Raw genomic sequence first — 24,765 nt, 5'->3', positions numbered from 1 at the left:
AGTGCCCGGTCGGACACTGATAGAAGTCACAAGACTGCTATATACTACTGATGAGAAAAGGTATTTAGCAGTTTATATTTACTAAAATAATTGCATTTCCATATTCTGTGTACTGTGGGAGACCAGATATAGTGAATGCAGGGTCCTGGGTTTAGTAACACTTTAAAGCAATACTAAACAGTAATTATTTTATTTTTTGTAATATAACAAACATGTCATACTTACCTGCTGTGTGCAGTGGTTTTGCACAGATCAGCCTGGATCCTCTTCTTCTTGAGTCCCCCGCAGGTTCTCCTGGGTCCTATTTCTGTCAGGTGCCCCCACAGCAAGCAGCTTGCTATGGTGGCACCCACTGCTCCGTGTGTCCATTCACACATGCGGCTGTGACTTGGCCCTGCCCCCTCTCTCTCCTCATTGGCTGACTGGCTGTGATTGACCGCAGAGGGAGCCAATGACTCCCGCTTGCTGTCTCAGTCAATGAGAAGGCAGAGACCCGGGACAGCCGAGGCTGTCATGCACATCGTTGGATCTCGATGGAGCCTAGGTGAATATTAGGGGGTGCTGGGAGCACTGTTGCACATAGACGGCTTTTTTACCTTCATGCATAGAATGCATGAAGATAAAAAAACTCAAGCCTTTACAACCACTTTAAGCTTGGTCAATAACTAGTTAATGGGACCTACTCATTTTAACAAGTATATAATAGACTAGCTATCTGTAAGTTTGAATTCGATTTTGACTCTTATCATTTTACCTTAAAAAAGTATGTTGGGTATCCCCAAAGAAACAGATTGCCATAAAAGAAGAGGATAGGTCCTTTTGATTTTCCTGGGCGACCAAACAACCATGTACTGAAGAGAAAAGGAGTTAATTATTAGTAACAATGTTTAGAGCAAAGTTGCTCAACCCTATAAAACTGAACACATATGATTTACACAGGTTCTGTCACTAATTATGATGGAAATTATGATGGAAATTATGATGGAAGTCAAATTCACTCAGTGCCTTACCACTGTATCAGTGCAGGTTCACATCTGTGCAGTGCATTTAGGTGTATTTTACATGAGAGTGCCACTGAACATAGAACATGCATTTTTAAAGATGCAGCAAGCAGGATTTTTTTAAACCTAAAATGCACATAAAATGCACAGGTGTGAGTGAGGCTCTAGTCACATGAATATATAAAGAGGACTTCCTGTGCTCAGAACCTAATATAACTATTAAGGCTGCTAACACCTGCACCTTGTTACCTAAAAGTGAAAAAAGCAAAAAATACAAAAAATAGGTGTAGCGCTCTCTAACAAAACAGTGACTAGAATTCCCGATAGGGAATAATAATGTGACAAGTAGTGGAAAAAACAACCAGCTAAAATGATCCAATATTGGATAAATAACACAAGTGAATAACCACAATACAATGTATTGATATGTAGTGAAAACACACCTGTGATCCCAGCACTGGGAGATAAATCCTGCACAAAAGGTGACAAACAAGTGCTCCATGTCCAAACACTTAAATCAAATAACAAATATATAAATAAATATATAAACCCCTAAAATATAATTGATCCAATGATACACAAAATGGTGAAAAAAAATGTATATATAAATGCATGGGTTCTTTTGAGAGTCCAAAGATGGCGTCCACGCCAGAAGTTACGTCACCTACGCGTTGCGTCACCGCTCACATGACTTCATCAGGGTGACATCATTGGTCGACCATACTTCCTTATATTGGGAATCAATCTGACCAATCTAGTTAATGGGTGGACTTACGGTGGCCATTTTCCCGTGGACCGCAATGATCTTCAATCCTACCACTGTACCAACCTGCTCGTTCTATTATTCTATTGCAACCAGAAAATATTTATATAGGAGCTAAATACCTTGATATAAACCTCCCAAATGATACCCATTAATACACAATTATCCTATGGGATCTTGTAGACTCCTATAGTAAACGGTGGCCATATTACTGAAGCCCACGCAACGCGTAGGTGACATAACTTCTGGCGTGGACGCCATCTTTGGACTCTCAAAAGAACCCGTGTAAGTACACCCATGACATGAGGTTCTAAGGCTATGTACAAGATGCTTAACAATGTGAGTGCTTTGGTTATATCTATTTTTATTGCTTAATAAACGATATCATGCTATGGAAGTTCTTTCTATTTATGGATCGTGTGGGAGCTGGTCTTATTGATTAGAGCCATTTAAAGGGGAATATCAAGCTGGTCTTGGTCTGGAAGGCATATGCTGTGACTTTTGCTTTGAAATTGTCTGGAGGACATGATTTGATCCAGGAGGATCCAGGAGTGATCCCAAAGGCATGTAGGCCCTTTTAGGGTCATGATAAGGAGGTGAGGAGCCAATCTAGCTGTGTGTGGAATCATCACCAGAGGCTACAACGCACAAGAATCACCTGCATGTTTTTTACATATTTTTGTGCACACTGGTGTCATGTATTGTCAGATTGGATTCATATCATTTTTCAGGAGATTTTATATATATATATATATATATATATATATATATATATACATTTTTTTCACCATTTTGTGTATCATTGGATCAATTATATTTTAGAGGTTTATATATTTATTTATATATTTGTTATTTGATTTGAGTGTTTGGACACAGAGCACTTGTTTGTCACCTTTTGGGCAGGATTTATCTCCCAGTGCTGGGATCACAGGTGTGTTTTCACTACATATCAATACATTGTATTGTGGTTATTCACTTGTGTTATTTATTCATTATTGGATCACTTTTAGCTGGTTGTTTTTTTCCACTACTTGTCACATTATTATTCCCTATCGGGGATTCTAGTCACTGTTTTGTTAGAGAGCGCTACACCTAGTTTTTGTATTTTTTGCTTTAGTCACATGGCCATGTAATTTGGATTAAAAGGAATCAGGTGGTAACCCTAGTTTAGCACGCATTAAGGCTAGGTTGACACCTATGCAGTTTGCATTTGATCAGTTTCTGGAGTGCTTTTTGTGGTCCGTTTTGTGTTTTTGCACATAAGTTTTTTTATGTGTTTTGCATTTTTTCTTGTTGCTAGGCAGATTAAAATGCCAAACGCATCAAAAACGCACTACATGCTTTTCTTCAGCGTTTCCATTGAAGTTTATAGAACCAAAAATGCTACTTTTTGCTCTTAAAAAGTCCCTGACCATTTCCAAAAAAGCAACGGGTGAAAACGTGAAGATGTGAATGTGTCCCATAGGAAATCATGTTAAATGGACTGTTGTGCGTTTCTGCAAGATGCAAAACACTGCAGAAAATGCTTAGGTGTGAACATAGGGTAAAGTAGGCAAATGAAGAAAGCAGCAAGACAATGGCCATGTGGATTAAGCACAGATGTCTTGCAGTACCGTGGTCCTGGGTCCAGAGACAATTTCTCATTCAAATATATATGTTTTCCCACAAAACCAAATTGGTTCACCTCCAAACAGGTCCAGATGTGCATGTATCTATATAGTTGTGGTAAGGGCTTTGAATGTAATCTCCTTTAGCATGCAGAGACTAATATCAGTGCTATAGAAATGAGCTTTCTAAGGGACACCCCCTTCTGCTGTTGTTTCCTAACCATATAGACCATTATGTCTGACTATTAAAGTGACACTAAACAATATTTTTTTTCTCCAATAATAATCTCTACGCATCCATTATCTAATGGACCTGTAAACTAGTTGAGAATACATACTTGAATATCCTTTTTTAACCAGTATCACTTTAAGACATAATAGTGCTCATTCCTCCTAACAGGGTGCTCCATACTATAGCAATTATCCAGCAGGTGGTGCTACAGGTAATATTTCAAAAAGGCAGCTCCTAGTACAGGAAAAAGTTAGGACATCAAGAAGCGAGGACATGTCTGATTAACCCTTAAAAATAAATATGTTGAAATCTAAAGCATAAAATACTGAATGAACAGAAATAACAAATAAAACTTTGTGAAAAAAATACCTCCAATCAAACTTAGCATGGAGATTCTTTGAATGTGTGATAGCATTGTGCAGAAATGAGACTATTTCTTTGGATTTACGTCCCTTAGCCAGTCGTAGTGGAGTGTTCCTGTTGTTATCTTCCCCTTCCAGCTCTACCCCATCCTGTAAAATAAGAAAATTGATAACTGGTCTTCTATATTTAAAAGTATTAATAAAAATTGAGCAAATTAAGACAGCATAAACAAGACAGAATTTACTATATGTACAGTAATGTACAGTTACATTTAATGCTCACAAGACTTAATATAAGAGATATTAAAGGCAGAAATAACAAACGTGTCTTATGTACCTGCTCTGTGCAGTCTTTTTGCACAGAGCAGCCCTGATCCTCCTCTTCTGGGTCCCCTACTGGCGCTACTGGCCCCTCCCTCCTGCCTCCTGAGCCCATAGCAAGCAGCTTGCTATGGGGCATCCAAGCCATTGCTCTGTGTTTCCAATTACACACTAGCACAGCTCGCTAGTCCCTGGAGAGCCACTGCTCTCATGCACATCGCTGGACCGAGAGGGGGCTTGGATTAATATAAGGGGGGGGGGGGGGGCTGGGGTGCTGCTGCACACAAAAGGTTTTTACCTTCATTCGTAGATTGCATGAAGGTAAAAAACAATGAGCCTTTACTTTGATGTGTATCAATTAGTTAACATCTTTATTTGCTAAAACTTTCCATAAAGCAGAACTAAACTCTCTCAATTAACTATTTTTAATCCTTATGCTGCTAGCTGTAATAAATAGATAGGAAGGTATATTATTTTACTTGTGCTAATATTTCTTTAGGTGCTTCCTGATTTCTGGCCTAGGCCAAAATGATGTCATAAATCCCCTTCATGGGCATTTTTTTTCTTTTATCTGGTGGTGGAGGGGCCAAGCACACCCTTCTGCCTGCATGCTTGACCCTGTAAAAATGTGTACCAGCAGCCCATGTTCACAGTACTGTGAATGCACATTTTCTATGGCATCTTCACAGTAAGGGGAAATGGATTCCAGGAAGTAAATGCTACTAGAATAATCTGGCCTTACCCAAGATGGCCATGCCTAGAAATGCTAGGGGTGTTTTTCAAAGTGATTTCCCAACAAAATAAAGCATGGGGGCATGGATGGAAGGTTTAAAATGATGGTGTGCTGTGAAAATTAAACATGAATTATTTAATGTTTTCATTTTGTGGTACTCAGGTACAGCTAACCAGTTTGCTTGAAGCTGGATTTGTAACACTTTGGGATTCTGGCTGTACCAATTCATTTTCACCATGCAGAATGCATAACAGCCCTTCCACTGGAGAACCCTTTGAGATCTCTTCTGGAGCACATCCTCTGGCCAGCAAGGGCACAGTTGAGAGCAGGACCGGTGTTCTGTTTTGGAACTTTGGATTTGCTAGATTCACCATGCAGAATGCATAACAGCCCTTCCACTGGAGAACCCTTAGATCTCTTCTGGAGCACATCCTCTGGCCAGCAAGGGCACAGTTGAGAGCAGGACCGGTGTTCTGTTTTGGAACTTTGGATTTGCTAGATTCACCATGCAGAATGCATAACAGCCCTTCCACTGGAGAACCCTTAGATCTCTTCTGGAACACATCTTCTGGCCAGCAAGGGCATAGTTGAGAGCAGGACCGGTGTTCTGTTTTGGAACTTTGGATTTGCTAGATTAACAGTGAAGAAAAAGCAAGCTTTTCTTATCACTAACTATGCTCAATGAATTTTAACATTTTTGTTAATATTGGGTTTCTGCAAACTGGTTCACAAGATGACTGAAAAGAACCTTAAATCTCTAGCTGTCTACATTCCAGGGAAACTGAAATGTTGGTATTTCTTAGGCTTGTACAGTTGTAAGAAAAAATATGTGAACCTCTTGGGATTATGTGGAGTTTTGCATGAATTGGGCATAAAATGTGCTCTGAACGTCATCTAAGTCACAACAATAGAAGAACACAGTCTGCTGAACATAATACTACACAAACATTAGATGGTGCCATGGTTTAATTACACATAACATGTAAACATTCACAGTGCAGGGAGGAAAAAGTATGTGAGGCCCTACCCAACATCAAAACCTCATCCCCACTGTAAAACATGGCGGAGGGAGCATCATGGTTTGGGGCTGCTTTGCTGCCCCGCGGCCTGGACGGATTGTTGTCATTGATGGGAAAATGAATTCCAGAGTTTATCAAGGCATTTTGCAGGAAAACGTACGACCATCTGTCTGCCAACTGAAGCTCCGCAGAGGATGGGTGATGCAACAGGACAATGACCCAAGGCATACAAGTAATTCAACAAAACAATGGCTGCAACAGCACAGAATACGCCTTCTGGAGTGGCCCAGTCAGAGGCCTGACCTCAACCCGATTGAAATGCTGTGACATGACCTTAAGAGAGCGATTCACACCAGACATCCCAAGAATATTGCTACACTGAAACAGTTTTGTGAAGAGGAGTAGTCCAAAATTACTCCAGATCGTTGTGCAGGTCTGATCTGCAACTACAGGAAACATTTGGTTGAGGTTATTGCTGCCAAAGGAGGGTCAACCAGTTATTAAGTCCAAAGGTTCACATACTTTTTCCTCCCTGCACTGTGAATGTTTACATGTTATGTGCAATTAAACCATGGCAACATCTAATGTTTGTGTAGTATTATGTTCAGCAGACTGTGGTCTTCTATTGTTGTGACTTAGATGACGTTTAGAACACATTTTATGCCCAATTCATGCAAAACTCCACGTAATCCCAAGGGGTTCACATACTTTTTCTTGCAACTGTATATGGAATGAGGAAACAGCTTCTAGAGACGAGAGGTGAACATGGGTACACTACAAATGTTCAAGTGTATGCAGGGGCATCTTTCCAGCACATGACTGCTTGTTTTTTAAAGAAAAGCCAGGTTCACCTAATGTGTTACTAAACCCACAACAGTAAAATCAGTATATACAGTAAAGCATGCTTGTTATACTCTCTGTGGAAACTAAGGGGTTAATCTTCTGCATTGTGTAAAAACGCTGTTTGATCTTTTCTTCTCTGCCGCTCCTCTTGTTCAAATGTCCATGCTGGTAAGACAGACTGAACCGTGCCCTTCTGTACATGCTTGGTTTAGTGTGTATTGCTAGAGAGGTTTTATTTTTCTTGGGAGAGTGCATGTGACCAGAACAAGGCCAATCAGCGCTGTGCAGACAGAGGTCAGGGGTTTTCCATCCTCCTAGAGAAAACTCCTCCTAGAAGCTGTAACCAGCACTCAGCTGAAGTCACAAGACTGCTCTAACTGCTGATGAGAAAATGTATTTAGCAGTTTATATTTACTAAAATAATTGCATTTCCATGTTGTGTGTACTGTGGGAGAACAGATATAGTGAATGCAGGGTCCTAGGTTTACTAACACTTTAAGGATAGTGATCACATGAAACCATTTATTATCACATAGTTGCATTGACGCAGCAAAGGCTACTTTCTGGCAACTCGAGGAGCTGCCAGAAAGACCAGTGCTCTGCTGCAGTCACAAGACTGCTCTAACTGCTGATGAGAAAGGTATTTAGCAGTTTATATTTACTAAAATAATCCCACTTCCATGTTTTGTGTACTGTGGGAGACCAGATATAGTAAATGCAGAGTGCTGGGTTTAGTAACATTTTAACTATACTTTAGTCACTCCCTAAATGTGTTTTATGATTTTACTAAGATTCTAGATTTTACCAGCAGGTAGCGGTGCAAGTGAAATCTAAAATGTATCAGCTTGAGCTCAGGGAAGCTTTAAATAGGGGGGGGGGGGTCACAAATAAACAAAGAATTCTAGGATTCCCTGGAAATTCAGTTTTACTTACTTGTTCACACAGCAGCTGGACAGTAGGGAGATTTCCACTTAACACAGCTAAATGTAATGGAGTCTGCAAGGAAAGAAAGTTTACTTTTATTAGTAGATTTTTAGACTGTTATGGTGAAAATTGTAAATTAGCCAAATTTTAAATACCAATCATTTATTGCCCTCTCTTTTGTCAACTATGCAGCAAATGCAGTATGCATGATTGCAAAAGTTTGCCTCGAAAAGCCAATCAGTTTAAGTGGACCTGACCTGGTCTAAAAAGCACCTAAGACAGCAATAGTGCTATCCGACATGTAGGTTACTAGTGTAGTGTTATTTTGCAAATTACTAGCTAGGTTCCTGTGGAGTCCCTAATGCAGGCCAATTCCGAACACTTTTTCGTCTGAAAATCGAAAACGTTCGCTTTGTGCCATCAATGATTTCTAAAATTGGCTGACCAAGTCATAAAGTTCACCCCATATAACAGGCAAAACTTCTGTTCCTTCCAGGTCACTGCTCATGCACATATTCTTTTCTGAAAAACGATTGTACAATTTGACCATCGAGTCAAAAATCTGTCATTTTCATGAATTTTCCAACATGCCTGATCACCGAAAAGATCAGCCAGTGCCATTGACCCAATAACAGGGCAAAAATTGACCGATTATTCTGAGGTCTGATTTTCAGATGAAAAATCGGTCGAATTTCATTTGGATGCCCGGCATTAGATCCTTGGCCCAGACAGTACATAGTGTTCTGTCAGTTTAAGAATAATGAAAACTGCTAATTCAGCAATGCGTGCACATAACTGCGGCACCCTTCGGTCTCCTCTGCTTTCACAATTGCCTAGGCATTCTGGTCAGGCAATCGTTTTGTTGGAGCTTCCTAATAGGATACCCCATCCCCTCCTTTGCCACACACACAAATTTCTATCAGTTATAGTTTGATGGGATGCTTCACTGCCCATTAGGAATGCATGGAAAGGCAACCTTTAGCAATATTAGCATGTTCTGAAGTTTTGTCTAACTAAACCACTGGACATTAACCACTTGCCCTCCAGAGGATTTACCCCCCTTCCTGACCAGGCCATTTTTTGCTATACGGCACTGCGTTACTTTAACATTTGCCGCCCGGCCTATCGTCAAATGAACACTTCGTCCCTCCGGGAGGGCGTCATATGGCGTCCTTCCCGGATCGCGCTTTGAGCTATGGCGAGATCTGTCCCCGGCCGTGTACCTCGGACACGGCCGATGACAGAACAGTGTACCGGCCCCGTTGCCACTACCATGTGACCTACTGTGACCAATCAAGCTGAATACATCTTGGCCTAAATTTATGAAGAACAATTACTTATTTGCAAACTTTTATAACAGAAACAAAGAAAAACGTGTATTTTTTTTCAAAAATTTCTGTGTTTTTTTGTTAATTTAGCAAAAAAAAAAAACCCCAGTGGTGATTAAATACCACCAAAAGAAAGCTCTAGTTGTGTGAACAAAATTATAAAATTTTTGTTTGGGTACAGTGTTGCATGAACGCGCAATTGTCATTCAACATGTGAGAGCACTGAAACCTAAAAATTGGCCTGGGCAGGAAGGGGGTAAAAGTATTGAAGTGGTTAACTGACAATTATGCGATCATGCAACGCTGCACCCAAATTAAATTTATGTCCTTTTTCCACAAATAGAGCTTTCTTTTGGTGGTATTTGATTGCCTGTGTGTTTTTTTATTTTTTGCACTATAAACAAAAAAGGCTGACAATTTAAAAAAAAAACAATATTTTGGACTTTTTGCTATTAAACATGTCCAGTAAAAAAATTAAAAAAATCAAATTTCGGCATAAATTTAGGCCAAAATGTATTCTGCTACGTCTTTGCTAAAAAAAATCCCAATACATGTAAATTAATTGGTTTATGTGAAAGCGTCTACAAATGGCGGTATACTGTATTTTTTTTCTTTTAATACTAGTAATGGCAGTGATCAGCGACTTATAGCGGGACTGCAGTGGGCATTCTGACACAGGGGGAACTGACTGTCACTGACATCCCCAGTGACACCAATGCAGTGATCAGTGCTAATAAAAACACTGTACTAAAGGTACTGGGCAGGAAACGGTTAACATCTGGGGCAATCAAAGGGTTAACTGAATTCTGTTTTAATGTGTGCAGTGTGTGTGTTTTACTGTGTCAGCACGTTGCTTTGTATGGCTCTGCTATGCAGAGCCATACAAAGCAATGTGCAGGAGCTGACAGGGCAGAGATTGGTACTGTTTACATGCAGGTCTCTCCCCCATCAGTGATATTCGGCAATCGCTGGGTGCCAGCGGCGAATCACTGGCCGGGACCCGGTGATCGACAGCTGATGCCGCCAATAGCGGCGCAGGTAGAGGAAATGCAAAATCATGCATATATATATGTATATGTATATATATATATATATATATATATATATATATATACACACAGTATCTCACAGAAGCGAGTAAACCCCTCACATTTTTGTAAATAGTTTATTATATCTTTTCATGTGACAACACTGAAGAAATGATACTTTGCTACAATGTAAAGTAGTGAGTGTACAGCTTGTATAACAGTGTAAATTTGCTGTCCCCTCAAAATAACTCAACACACAGCCATTAATGTCTAAACCCCTGGCAAAAAAGTGAGTACACCCCTAATTGAAAATGTCCAAATTGGGCCCAAAGTGTCAGTATTTTGTGTGGCCACCATTATTTTCCAGCACTGCCTTAACCCTCTTGGGCATGGAGTTCACCAGAGCTTCACAGGTTGCCACTGGAGTCCTCTTTCAGTCCTCCATGACAACATCACGGAGCTGGTGGATTTTAGAGACCTTGCGTTCCATTTGATGATGCCCCACTATACTAGCAACACTGGAGACTTGGTCATTGAACAGCTGAATACCATGGGACAAGGCTTACTGTCAATAGGGGACAGGGCTTAATATCAACTTGGAGAGAAACCAAAGCCTTGTGTACTGCCTGGATCCAAGGATTCCACATAGATCTTTCTGATATTTAAAGTGGTGTTCTGACCACCACCACCTCCCAAAAACTCTGTTCATTATGTAGAAGAATTTCTGTGGAAACACTTGTACATGCTGTGCCTGGAAGTGTTAAATCCATTCATAGCTGTTAATTCAGACTTAGACTTGAGAGAATAAACACTGAAAAAGCAATCCCTGGTAAAGCAGAGCAATATGGCAACAGTATAGTTGTGCTGAGGTTCACACAATTCACTGTACACTGTTATACAACCCTATGCAGATAGTGAAGGCCTCTCACTGGCCCTTTAGGGTGGTATCACAAATTATTGTCAGATGTGCAAACTGCCCGTTATAAGGTTTCTTCTACATTAGTTCATGAGCTAATGCATTGGCTGCCCACAGAAGTCTGTGCAGCTGACTGGCACATAAATCAAGGCAACTGACAAAGAAGTAAACCGAGAACAGTGCAGTGAGTTTGCCAGTTGAACTCTGCCCTATCCTAAGTGTTAGGGAGTGTGAAGGGGGGCCTTTATTAAAATTTCATGTTAAAGTGTTACTAAACCCAGGACCCTGCATTCACTATATCTGTTCTCCCACAGTACACAGGACATGGAAATGCAATTATTTTAGTAAATATAAACTGCTAAATACCTTTTCTCATCAGCAGTCTTGTGACTTCTATCCATGTCCAGCCGAGTACTGGTTAACACTTGTAGGAGTTTTCATTCTGCTTGGACTGTCCTATGAGGCTGCATGACCCCTGACCCTCTGCCTGGACTGTGCTGATTGGCCCTGTGCTGATCACATGCACCCTCCCCCCCCCAAAAAAAAAACCTCTCTAGCAGTACACACCAAACTGAGCACGTGCAGAGTGCCTCCTAGGGCTCTGTACTATCAGCAGATGGATTGGGGGCACTAGAAGAAAGGAAGGATAAGAGAAGTCAGGATCAAACAGCCTTTTTACACAATGCAGAGGATTAACCCCTTAGGGTTCACAGTAAGTATAACAAGCATGCATTACTGCATATACAGACTGATTTACTGTTATGGGTTTAGTAACACTTTACATTTCATTTTTATCTACAATTCACTGGCAGTTTATGGTAAGAAGTTTTAGGGTTCATACTCATATGTTTGAGTTTAGCAACAGAGGTCTCAGAGAAAGGACAGCTCTGCTATCATGGACTTCATTTGCCTTATATACAATGCGATTCAGGAAATAAGGATACCAGCAATGTATCTGGCATTCATGAGCAGAATATGAATACAATAGTTACATTTGAAATAAATAGGTTGATGTGGGTTAAAAAATAACTATAGCCTTTTACTGTTCTTCTTTTACATATGCACAGTACAAAATCAACAAAGTGTTACTAAACCCACAACAGTAAAATCAGTCTGTATATACAGTAAAGGGTGCTTTTTATACTCACTGTGGAACCTAAGGGGTTAATCTTCTGTATTGTGTATAAAGGCTGTTTGATCCTGACTTCTCTGATCCTCCCCTTCTTCTACTTTCCCCAATCCAGTTAGATAGAACAGAGCCTTGGGGGCAAGCTGCACATGCTCAGTTTGGGGTGTATTGCTAGAGAATTTGTTTTCATTGGGAGGCTGCATGTGATCATCACAGGGCCAATCAGCAATGTCCAGACAGAGGGTCAGGGGTTATGCAGCCTCATAGGACAGTCAAGGGAGAATGAAAACGCCTCCTGCAAGCTTTAACCAGTGCTCTGCTGGACACTGATAGAAGTCATAAAACTGCTCTAACTGCTGATGAGAAAAGGTATTTGGCAGTTTATATTTACTAAAATAATTGCACTTCCATGTTCTGTGTACTGTGGGAGACCATGTATATTGGATATGTATGCAGGGTCTTGGGTTTTGTAACACTTTAAAGTCCAACTAAAGGCTCCTGTATGACTGTCCAAACAAGTATGAAATCCAATGACTATGTGATGCACAAATTTCAGAAAGTAAGCAAAACCAACTGAGCCAAATTCTCCTTCACTTGTGTCTCACACGCTCCATCTTCCAGACACTTCAGCTCACACTGGAAGGGTTTCAAGGGCTGCCAATCCAGAAAGCAATGGGCTGGACTAGGTGTGGCCAGATGCAGACTTACAAGCTACAGGTTTGTGAACCAGCAGTTTACAATGCTGACAACCATGTCTTGTGCAACATTTTTTTCATCCCACTGTACTGTAAGTAGTCTACATGAGAGGGGAAACCATGCTCTGAATTAAATTTAAGAACAGTGCAGCATGGTTTCGGCATCATCACAAGGAGCCTTAGGTGCATTTCACTGGTGGAAACAACAGGTATCTATGGGACTTTGCAGGGAAAGATTGAAGTACACATGCAATTGCAATTAGGAGCTATAGCACGTTTTTTTGATTGAAGGCCATAGTTCTACTTTAAAGCAGACCTTACCCCAAAACAAATGGTTTACACCTGGTTCCAGTCTCGGTGACAATGATGGTGTGCTCGATTCCACTTGTGTGCAGATGTGCTGAAAATCTCTGTCTGGCCTTGGGAGACCTTTGGCACATCTGTGCAGCTGGGTTTCCTGCAGAGGCCCTGGACCTCACTTTGCATATGTGTGTGAATCTTGGTGCGTTCACAGATGTGCCACAGGGCTCTTTTAGGTTCTGAAGGTCGAGCAAAGCCCTTCGGGACATCTGCATATGTCCTTCCTGGACTTTCAAAGATGTTGGCACCAGTGGGGGGAGGGCACAATTAAGGTGTCTAAAATTCCTCATTAATGTGAATGATCTTATCAGTGTGCGGATCTATTAAAAATGTGTCTATAGTTGTACTTTGTAATTATCTGTGTACAAGGGGACAACCTTTTAAGCCTCTTATTATATCGTTGACTGGAGCAAAAGACTCTGCAGTAATTATTGGTAACCAAAAACCATTTAGTCTAGACCACCTAGCAACCGGTGCAGTTTTTTAATTTAGATTTTATTGTGAGTTAATAAAGCTGATAAGTGTTCTAGTGATTCTTTACACATTTGGACTTTAATGATAATTCCACTTAAACAGCACAAACGCGTTTTTTTTCTTTAGCATATCTTTATCTGCCTTTTGATCATTTTCTGCTTACAATTAAGTAACACAAAACAAATCTGTTATAGACCAGGGGTCTCCAAACTTTCTAAACAAAGGGCCAGTTTACTATCCTTCAGAATTTAGAGGGGCCGAACTGTGGTCAGCAGGAGTAGAAAATCTCCTCTCTGTAACAATGCCTCATTATTGGTGTCAGTGAAGGGAATTGTGCCCCATCATTGGTGTCAGTGGGAGGAATAGTGCCCCATCATTGGAGTCAGTCAGAGGAACAGTGCACTATCATTGGTATCAGTAGGAGGAATAGTCTCCCTCCATTACCCTCCATTAATGTCAGCGGGAGGAATAGTGTCCCATCACTGTTGTCAGTGGGAGGAATAGTGCCCCATCATTGTTGTCAGTGGGAGGAATAGTGCCCTATCATTGTTGTCAGTGGGAGGAATAGTGCCCCATCATTGTTGTCAGTGGGAGGAATAGTGCCCCATCATTAGTGTCAGTGGGAGGAATAATGCCCTATCATTGGTGTCAGTGGGAGGAATAGTGCCCCATCATTGTTGTCAGTGGGAGGAATAGTGCCCCATCATTGGTGTCAGTGGGAGGAATAATGCCCTATCATTGGTGTCAGTGGGAGGAATAGTGCCCCATCATTGTTGTCAGTCGGGAGGAATAGTGCCCCATCATTAGTGTCAGTAGGAGGAATAGTCTCCCTCCATTAATGTCAGCGGGAGGAATAGTGTCCCATCACTGTTGTCAGTGGGAGGAATAATGCCCCATCATTGTTGTCAGTGGGAAGAATAGTGCCCCATCATTAGTGTCAGTGGGAGGAATAGTGCCCCATCTTTGTTGTCAGTGGGAGGAATAGTGCCCCATCATTGTTGTCAGTGGGAGGAATAGTGCCCCATAATTGTTGTCAGTGGGAGGAATAGTGCCCCATCATTGTTGTCAGTGGGAGGAATAGTGCCCCATCATTAGTGTCAGTGGGAGGAATAGTGCCCCATCATTGTTGTCAGTGGGAGGAATAGTGCCCCATCATTAGTGTCAGTGGGAGGAATCGTGCCCCATCATTGGTATCAGTGGGAGGAATAGTGCCCCATCATTGTTGTCAGTGGGAGGAATAGTGCCCCATCATTAGTGTCAGTGGGAGGAATAGTGCCTCATCATTGTTGTCAGTGGAAGGAATAGTGCCCCATCATTGGTGTCAGTGGGAGGAATAGTTCCCCATCATTAGTGTCAGTGGGAGGAATAGTGCCCCATCATTGTTGTCAGTGGGAGGAATAGTGCCCCATCATTGTTGTCAGTAGGAGGAATAATGCCCCATCATTGTTGTCAGTGGGAGGAATGGTGCCCCATCATTGTTGTCAGTGTGGGAGGAATAGTACCCATCATTGTTGTCAGTGGGAGGAATAGTGCCCCATCATTGTTGTCAGTAGGAGGAATAATGCCCCATCATTGTTGTCAGTGGGAGGAATAGTACCCCATCATTGTTGTCAGTAGGAGGAATAATGCTCCATCATTGGTGTCAGTGGGGGGAATAGTGCCCCATCATTGTTGTCAGTAGGAGGAATAATGCCCCATCATTGTTGTCAGTGGGAGGAATGGTGCCCCATCATTGTTGTCAGCGGAAGGAATAGTGCCCCATTGCTGGTGTCAGTGGCAGGAATTATGCTCCACTGATAGTGGCAAGCAAAGGGCCACATCTGTCCCCGAGCCGCAGTTTGGAGACCACTGTTATAGACAATTAAGAATGATATATGTAACCTGTAAAAACATCCCACCATTTTATTTGTGCAGAGCATGCATACTGTAATAACACACGTCAAGATGTTTTTCCATTTCTGATGCTGTTAATGTACATTCATCCCCTGGAGAAACAGACTGCTGTATTTAACAGGCAACAGGAATGCAGATACATAGAGTTTAAATTTACATGTGTTTAACTTATTGCTAAGTATATCCAGGAATCCGAAAGAGTTGTGTAGAGCAGGACATTCTTCAGCTGGTTAATTCCACCACATTCTCGCTGCTCGCTTTGTTTGGAAAATAAACAGTATATGTCTACTGTATGTGGTCATTTGTAGAATATTATTGTATTATAGCCAATGGCAATCAAGAAATTATATTTGTATTCTAATTGTTAGAAAATTGATAGGATGCCACTGGATACAGCACACCCATTATCTTCTCTACATCAGCATGCTGAGTAGTAATAAGAGGAGTAGCACTGTTAGCCAGTAAGGATTTTCTGCATTTCACAATGCAAGGAATCTAGTAACTGGAGCTTGCCGATTGGAGGAGAGAACACAGAGGTGATCTGATCAGTGAAATGCAGTTCCTTTACTATCCAATCCCATTCTTGACCAAACTATTTTGCTTTGAATGCAGCAGAGAGATGTAAATGGTACATTTCCAGTATGTTGGTAGGTTTCATTTGTGTGTGGTGTAGCATTTATCACTAGCAAGTCTTATAGTAAAAACATGCTTTTTAACCCCTTAGTGACTGAAGGTGAAACAAATCTTACTGCCTGACATGTGTTAGTAAAACTGCACATATCATTATACCTGGATTATACCTTTGTTTTTGTCAGGACAAATTGGGCTTTCTTTAGTTGGTAAATGGTAACAGATAACTCATGATATACAGTGGGGATCGAAAGTTTGGGCACCCCAGCTAAAAATTTGTATTAATGTGCATAAAGAAGCCAAGGAAAGATGGAAAAATCTCCAAAAGGCATCAAATTACAGATTAGACATTCTTATAATAAGTCAACAAAAGTTAGATTTTAGTTCCATCATTTACACTTTCAAAATAACAGAAAACAAAAAAATGGCGTCTGCAAAAGTTTGGGCACCCTGCAGAGTTAATATCTTGTACTGCCCCCTTTGGCAAGTATCACAGCTTGTAAATGCTTTTTGTAGCCAGTCAAGAGTCTTTCAATTCTTGTTTTGTAAGGAAGAATGGGCAAAGATACCTCAAAGTCTTCCAGTTCTTTGAGATTTCTGGGCTGTCTGTCACGCACTGCTCTTTTAAGGTCTATCCATAGATTTTCAATGATGTTGAGGTCAGGAGATTGTGAAGGTCATGACAAAACCTTCAGTTTATGCCTCTTGATGTAATCCCCCGTGGATTTCGAGGTGTGTTTAGGATCATTATCCATTTGTAGAAGCCATCCTCTCTTTAACTTCAGCTTTTTCACAGATGGCATCAAGTTACCATCCAAAATTTGCTGAAATTTTATTGAATCCATTTTTCCTTCTACTTGTGAGATGTTCCCTGTGCCACTGGCTGCAACACAACCCCAAAGCATGATTGATCCAACCCCATGCTTAACAGTTGGACAGAGGTTCTTTTCATTAAATTCTGTGCCCCTTCTTCTCCAAACGTACCTTTGCTCATTCCAGCCAAAAAGTTCAATTTTAACCTCATCCGTCCACAGAACTTGTTTCCAAAATGCATCAGACTTGTCTATATGTTCATTTGCAAAGTTCAAACGATGATTTTTGTGGTGAGGACGTAGAAGAGGTTTTCTTCTCATGACTCTTCCATGAAGACCATATTTGTACAAATATCTCTTTATAGTGGAATAGTGTACCACAACTCCAGTGTCTGCCAGATCTTTCTGGAGGGATCGTGCAGTCAAACGTGGGTTTTGAATTGTTTTTCTCACAATCCTGCGAGCTGTTCTGTCTGATATTTTTCTTGGTCTTCCAGATCTTGCTTTAACTTCCACTGTTCCTGATGACTGCCATTTCTTAATTACATTCCGAACAGAGGATATTGACATCTGAAAACACTTTGCTATCTTCTTATAGCCTTCTCCAGCTTTGTGAGCATCAACTATTTTCAGTTTCAGTTTTCTAGACAACTGCTTAGAAGAACCCATGGTGCTGATTGTTGGGGCAAGGGCAGATGAGTCTGGGCATTTAAAACCTTTGAGATTGACATCATCTGGTCTTCCCAGACGATGATTGAGAACAATCCATGACACTGGCAGGTCTCAGCTTTGCCAAGGGGGCAGTGCATGCTATAAATTCTGCAGGGTGCCCAAACTTTTGCAGACACCATTTTTTTGTTTTCTGTTATTTTGAAAGTGTAAATGATGGAAATAAAATCTAACTTTTGTTGACATATTATAAGAATGTCTAATCTGTAATTTGATGCCTTTTGGAGATTTTTCCATCTTTCCTTGGCTTCTTTATGCACATTAATACAAATTTTTAGCTGGGGTGCCCAAACTTTCGATCCCCACTGTATATATATATATATTTTATTATAAATAGAAAACTGGCCCGAAATCATAAAAAAAAGTATTTTTTTAAAATTTAGCTGTATATTTCTTGCTATTACCATAATTTACCACCAAAATAAATTCTCCTTCTCCTGACTATCACAGTGATACCACATATGTGTACGTAAGTTGTTGTTTGTGCCTGTAGTAGGGTCCATCCTTTCTAATACACACTGGCACTGATACTAATTTTAAAAAAAATTAAATCCTACTCAAAATTTATTGACCCTGGTCTTTGACCCTTACATTGACCTTTAGCCCTTACCTTGACCCTTACACTAACCCTGGCACTGACCTAGATCAAAGCTTGATCTAGCTATTTTCTTTATTTTAAATTTTTTTTATATTATTATTTTTACACACTTTTGTGTATTTACATCTCCCTCTCCTGCAAGTAGAGAAATATACATTCAGAAGAGAAAAAAAACCCATGGATGGGCTACACAGTGACAATCAGAGGCTATCACAGCTATCAGGCAACCGTGAGTCGTGCGTCCCGACCGTTAGTACAAGATCTGGATCTCTTGGGGAGAGCCTGGTCTCTGTGCTGGAAGTGCACTGTGCAGCACACTCACAGAACACAGACAGGTACACAGATATGCAGCCCCCATGGATAAAGGCCCATAATTTACCACCAAAATAAATTCTCCTTGTCCTCACGATCACAGTGACAAGCAGAGGCTATCACAGCTATCAGGCAACCGTGAGTCCCGCGTCCCGACCATTAGTACAAGATCTGGGGCTCTTGGGGAGAGCCGGTCTCCGTGCTGGAAGTGCACTGTGCAGCACACTCACAGAACAAAGACAGGTGCACAGATATGCAGCCCCCATGGATAAAGGCCCACTTCAGTAGGCCTCATGTCAGCGTATCGACAATGGGAAGGGGCTAATATTTGGAGAGTTTTGCAGCCAACAGATGTCACACCACTGTACATCAACATGAAGGCACAGGGGCAATTAAATGTGAGGATAGGTGGAAATTTGGTTGGTGTGGAAGGAAGGGTGAAGGTGAAGGTTAATAGCCCAGCGCTGGCAGGGTGGATTATCCAATTTTTGTGTTCTATGTCATACCACTAACACAGCCATCAGCCATTTTAAACAGAAATAAAGACAATCAAGAAAGATTGTCCATACATGTACTGATACAGTTCTTGCTATAACAGTCATTTTGATTAACGAATCTCATATTTTAGAAATCTATTACAGTAGATGGGTGCTTCGATTAACAAATAATACCTTTCATTAATATTAAATGATCAATAGTGGAGAAAATACAATCAAGTCAATCTTCTCTTATGTGTGCTAAGCACATATTTTGAGTTGAGATAGTTATTTGATGGAATACAAGATTGATAATGTATTTATCATCTACTTAGCCAGCATTAGTCTAAAATGTATTGCTCATTTATCTCCATTTTCAGTGAATAGTTACATGTAAGATCACTTCATACCGTTAGAGTGGAGAATCAGGAGTACGGCCAACATCCTGAAATATAGTCTACAGGATAATCCTTTAAAGTTCTTTATTTAGTAATGGTTATAAACAGATGTCACTACTCTGCAACTTTACTTCCGACTATCACTTTACACCAATCAGTTTGACATACAGAAGGAACGAAGGCTATCTGATCACATGGACATATCTTTCTTCAGACAGCTTTTTCTAAAGATCCCCTTTATATCCGTTGCATCCCTTGCACACACATCTTTTTCTAAATATTTAAAAGGATGAGTGTTTCTGATACAGTGTCATTCAGTATATTGGTTTACACATAATTCACACAGTTGTGTCTTCATATAATGTTAGCATTACAATCCCACTGTCAGGATGGAAAAAATAAACCAAGTTTAAGACGTGTATATGGTAATTGTGATTTTTTTTTTAGTTACTTAGCAAATTACATCTATTACTGGCAAGTTAACATTTTTCCAAATTATGGTGTCTATGGGGGTTATTTCCTAAATTGGAGGGTGAAAAATCTGGTGCAACTCTGCATAGAAGCCAATCAGCTTCCAGGTTTTATTGCCAAAGCTTAATTTAACAAGCTGAAGTTAGAAGCTGATTGTCTACCATGCACAACTGCACTAGTTTCTGAGCACTCCAGTTTTAGTAAATCTCCCCCTTTGCGACTATTATTGGACTGGGGAGAACTCACTGGACTCTCATCATCAAAATTCTGTTAACTTTTCGTATTGGGAATGCAGAAAAGATAATTTCCTAATGTGGGGAAGAAAATGATCCTTAGCATGTAGCTTTGCCACTGTGATCTTCCTCTACTATTTTTAGTAATACATTTATGATATTCAATGAGAAAAAGAGCAGGTAATAGACACCCTTTAATAGTTGGTATGTGGGCAGAATGCTCTTTGAATCAAGAGAAAAAGCAGCACTAGCACAAAGAGGAAAAATGAAACACATACTTTTACAGTAATAGCATTGCCCTTGCCAATTGTGAGCACTGTATAACTAAAATACAATGAATTAAAGTCAAAAGTCCCTGTTGAGCAACCACACTGTTTGGAAACACAAATAGTAAGCAGTGAGATTTGGGACACTTGCCAATTGTAGTCAGTTTTACTGGAATAGCCCACAAATTATCATACTAGTTCCGGTTAGAATTTCAGAGTCAATTGACGGCATCTGTACATCTTAAAAGGTCTAGTGTATGTCTGGATATGGAAAAGTTAGTTTAATGCCACCTTTAGAAAGTTCCATGATATGTGCAGATTCAGCATACAGCAGTAATTGAATCAAATATTTTAAACACTCCTATGAAAGGACTTTTTAGATACATTCCAACTTTTCATAGTGCTGCTGTTTCATGCTTTTATAAACTGGTAATAATATGAAAAAGAGCATAGTGAACATTCTCTGTGGTTACAAGCAAATCTGTATGCTAGCTGGCTTCATTATACAGCACATTCCCATGACAGTAATATTTTATAGTCATGGACCAAAACTTGCATTTTGCATTTTAATAGATAAAATGATTGGGTTATGAGGTCATCATTTTCTACTAGTTGTTTTACTCTGCACAGCTTGGAGGTTACATTTAATTTTCTTTCACTTTTAGAAGAACAACATTAGTTTATCATCCCCGGCCCCTTACCCTGGCCACATCTGCACACTGTTGACATGAATGGTGTCATACTCTTAGCTTTTCCATTCTCATTGTGGCCCTATACAATTCTTTATAGGAGGGCCAGGGAAAGTGGACTACTGTAGTTTTTTGCAAAGCCCACCTGTCCCTTAAAATAAAAAGTCTGCCTCAAAATGTGTTTCTCATTTACAGGCAGACACTTTCAGGTGGATTTGTTCACTGACTATTTTTGCCTCTCTTGGACTTCATTGAACTGTTAGTTCTGTTTCCTATCTTTCCTATGATGGAGTCTCCTTTCTGCTTTGCATTTTTCTTAATGGTATTACAGGCCTCTGGCTTACCTGACCAAAGTTGTCAGTCTGTCTGGGGTTACAACCTGAGTATATTAGCAGATGAGACAATTCACAGTGACCTGTATACAAATAAAATAATACAAGTTAATAAAATGAATTATGTGTGTGTGTCTCGTTAAAGTGATACTTCATCAAACCTTTTTTTGCTTTATTTTGGATAGATTAATAAATGCTAGTTCCTCTTTCAAGTTTTGTGGTTATCTGTGTTCACATTGAGGAGGATCTATAATCTCCCTTACTTTATTTGTTGGTGATGATGGTCACTGAGACCCCACTAACCAAAAAGTAAAAAAATAAGTTTGTTCTAGGGAAAGGAGATCACTGAAACAGGAAATTATTGTAACTCTCCCCATTATGGACACAAACAATACATAACAACTTGACAAAGTTTCCAAATCATTCCCCACTTCATCAAAAAACTGATTTATACAATAAAGGTAACTTGTTATGAAGAAAAACACCTTTCTCAGTATACAAAATGTGAGCCAAGGAAAGGCAGCTTCCGTAAGAGGTTGATAAGATGTGTTTTCATCATACCAAATTACTTTTAAGACACAAATACATAATTTAATTATTAGAAATGTAAGATCACTAGACCTAACCAACTGATCATCACCTTTGTGAGGGTCAAAGAGGGTCTTGACTAAGACTAGGATATCCAGACATATATTGGCCATATCTACAGTATTAGTGTGATCCCTATGAAGTCAACATGACATTGTTCTACACCTTTCTATGCATACAGAGATTAAACTAATCACATATGGTTATAATCTTTGACACTTACATGTAATTTGCCAGCAATGCCAATTCTTGTAGTTCTGCACTGGCAAAGAAAAGTAATCCTGAGGTATATCTAATAGATGCCAACATCCCTAAAGTACAGAATTGTACAGGAGAAAAAAAAACCCTAAATTTGACTTTAAAGGCATCACCAAAATGAGTAAAAATTACATTAATCTTTATTGAACATAAATAATTATCAGCCATAAAATATTAAACAGACGGTAATTTACAGATAAGTACAGTAATACCATACAAGATTGTGTCAGCATAGCAGAGTTCCTAAATAGTATCCAACACATTTCAGAGTAAGTCTACTCCTTCTTCAGGGTTGAGACTCTGTCCATGAAAAATATGGCCTCTAGAAACTGAAACATATGTATTACAGTCATGCAGCAATTCTACTGACAGTTATAGACAGTGTTATTATATAGATATCAAAAATACAATATTCACAGCATGTTATAGTTGAAACCAAACAGAAAAAATCAATCATCACGTTTTCGCCACATTAAACACATTTGGTGTATAGCCAGGTTTGCATATCCTCCCTAGACCACATCCGGAAAAGCACCAATTGGGCCAGGGCCCCTCCAGAGAGCACTGAGGCCGCACCGATAGCCACAGAGGTGAGCAACATGGAAAAAATAACAATAGTAACTACCAGATAAGCAAAAAGAAAAGATATCATATCGTTTTTCATACTGTATATAATAAAAAAAGGTATAATGACTAATGGATCTAGGGAAACACCCACCGCTGCTGAGGCAAATGCAGATTCTGTTATAGCCACTATTCTCAAAGAAGTCCATGCACAGTAATATCCTCCAATTTTATAAGCAACAGCTCATCCCGAAAACCCTGGAAAGGAAATCAAAACAAAGGCAAAAAAGCTCATATTAAGATCACGGAGAGCTACATAACCATATGGTCACGCATTAAACCCTATAAGGAGCCGTGTAAACAAGCAAACAAACAAAAACAGAAGTCAGTTTACCTAAATGTAGAGCCAGCAGCACAACCGCACAGAATTTTGTCAGGTCTATCACCCAAATATAGGGAAAAGAGAGTGAGGTCAAAGAGAGGAGTCTATTTATATCTCCAACAATATGCATCTCAATTAAGTCACCACCCCCTGGTTCAGAGATGGCACCTAATGCCAGAGCGCTTCTGCTCGTTCACCTCAAGCATCAGGCACCAGTGCATGGCGCCACCCCACCCCACATGCGGGATGACTTCATGCATCGGCGAGCCAACACGCACAAAGATGGCCACCGGGAAGGGAAGGTTTGAACATAGTCCCATAAAGGGAAACATCCCCAAACTCCAGGGGCCGCAACAAAAGGCTGTGCCCACCACAATAAGCCATCCAAAGAGCCCACACTTAACCCAGTTCAATGATAGCCATATGAGCAGGTCAGGAGAGCAGCAAAACAAGGCCACACACCAATGCACAATACAATATACAAACCCCTCCCACATTAATAGCTGTAGAAAACAAGATTCACTTGTGGAAAAGAGCACCCCCAAAAAAGAAGATATATAAAGTATCTATATAGTGGAGAAAATGATGACATCACAACAACACAAATATAGAGCCCAACTCTCACTTTTATACTTCCAAAAAGCCACCAAAATAGTTCCAAATATCATGATGTTCTGGGGAACGTTGGTAGGGATATATGCATGACTGGAATACATATGTTTCAGTTTCTGGAGGCCATATTTTTCATGTACAGAGTCTCGACCTTGAAGAAGGAGTAGACTTACTCTGAAACGCGTTGGACGCTATTTAGGAACTCTGTTATGCTGACACAATCCTGTATGGTATTACTGTACTTATCTGTAAATTACCGCCTGTTTAATGTTTTATGACTGATAATTATTTATGTTCAATAAAGATTTATGTAATTTTTACTCATTTTGGTGATGCCTTAAAAGTCCCATTTGTGTGTGTGTGTGTGTGTGTGTGTGGGGGGGGGGGGGTTCTCCTATACAATTCTGCACTGATAAGTTCTTTTTAACTGAGAGCAGCAAAAAAAAAATCTGTTTACCAGTGATGTAATCCTGACTCATTTTGCCAGGTTTCCATTTGCTAGTAATATTTGCAGTTTTTTTTTGCTAAGAAACATTTCCTCCCAGTTTAAGTTTATTAAAATAAAGACATGACCCTTCATCTCTAAAATACCAGCCTGACACGTCAGCTATAAAGGGCCAGTATACAAATATCTGGAGGCTGGGAATGTAAAGGTGCCCCAGCCCCTACAATGCCGATAACCCACATGCCCTTGAAAACTGGGTGGGGGGTTTAAGAGGAGGAGCATACAAAGAAAAACATATTTACACTGCTGATGAAAACCCATTTATTCAGTTTCTCCAATGTC

At 40.1% G+C, this 24,765-nt stretch overlaps 1 protein-coding gene across 1 annotated transcript in view; it reads right to left on the bottom strand.

Moving 5' to 3' along the window:
• Positions 1–24,765, bottom strand: part of LOC149467125 (uncharacterized) — a 74,299-nt gene that overhangs the window by 17,511 nt on the left and 32,023 nt on the right. Inside the window, exons 3-6 of the mRNA XM_089672213.1 lie at positions 21,587–21,657; positions 7,815–7,877; positions 3,973–4,115; positions 755–851 (exon numbers count right to left, since the gene is read on the bottom strand). Of these exons, the coding sequence (XP_089528339.1) occupies positions 755–851; positions 3,973–4,115; positions 7,815–7,877; positions 21,587–21,657 (374 nt within the window). The remainder of the gene's footprint in view (positions 1–754; positions 852–3,972; positions 4,116–7,814; positions 7,878–21,586; positions 21,658–24,765) is intronic.

Source organism: Staurois parvus, unplaced genomic scaffold (assembly GCF_062004578.1).
Source record: "Staurois parvus isolate SC_StPar_1 unplaced genomic scaffold, SC_StPar_1.0 ptg000122l, whole genome shotgun sequence".
In the NCBI taxonomy this organism is placed as follows: Eukaryota; Metazoa; Chordata; class Amphibia; order Anura; family Ranidae; genus Staurois; species Staurois parvus.
This window is presented reverse-complemented; position numbering and strand designations above follow the sequence as displayed.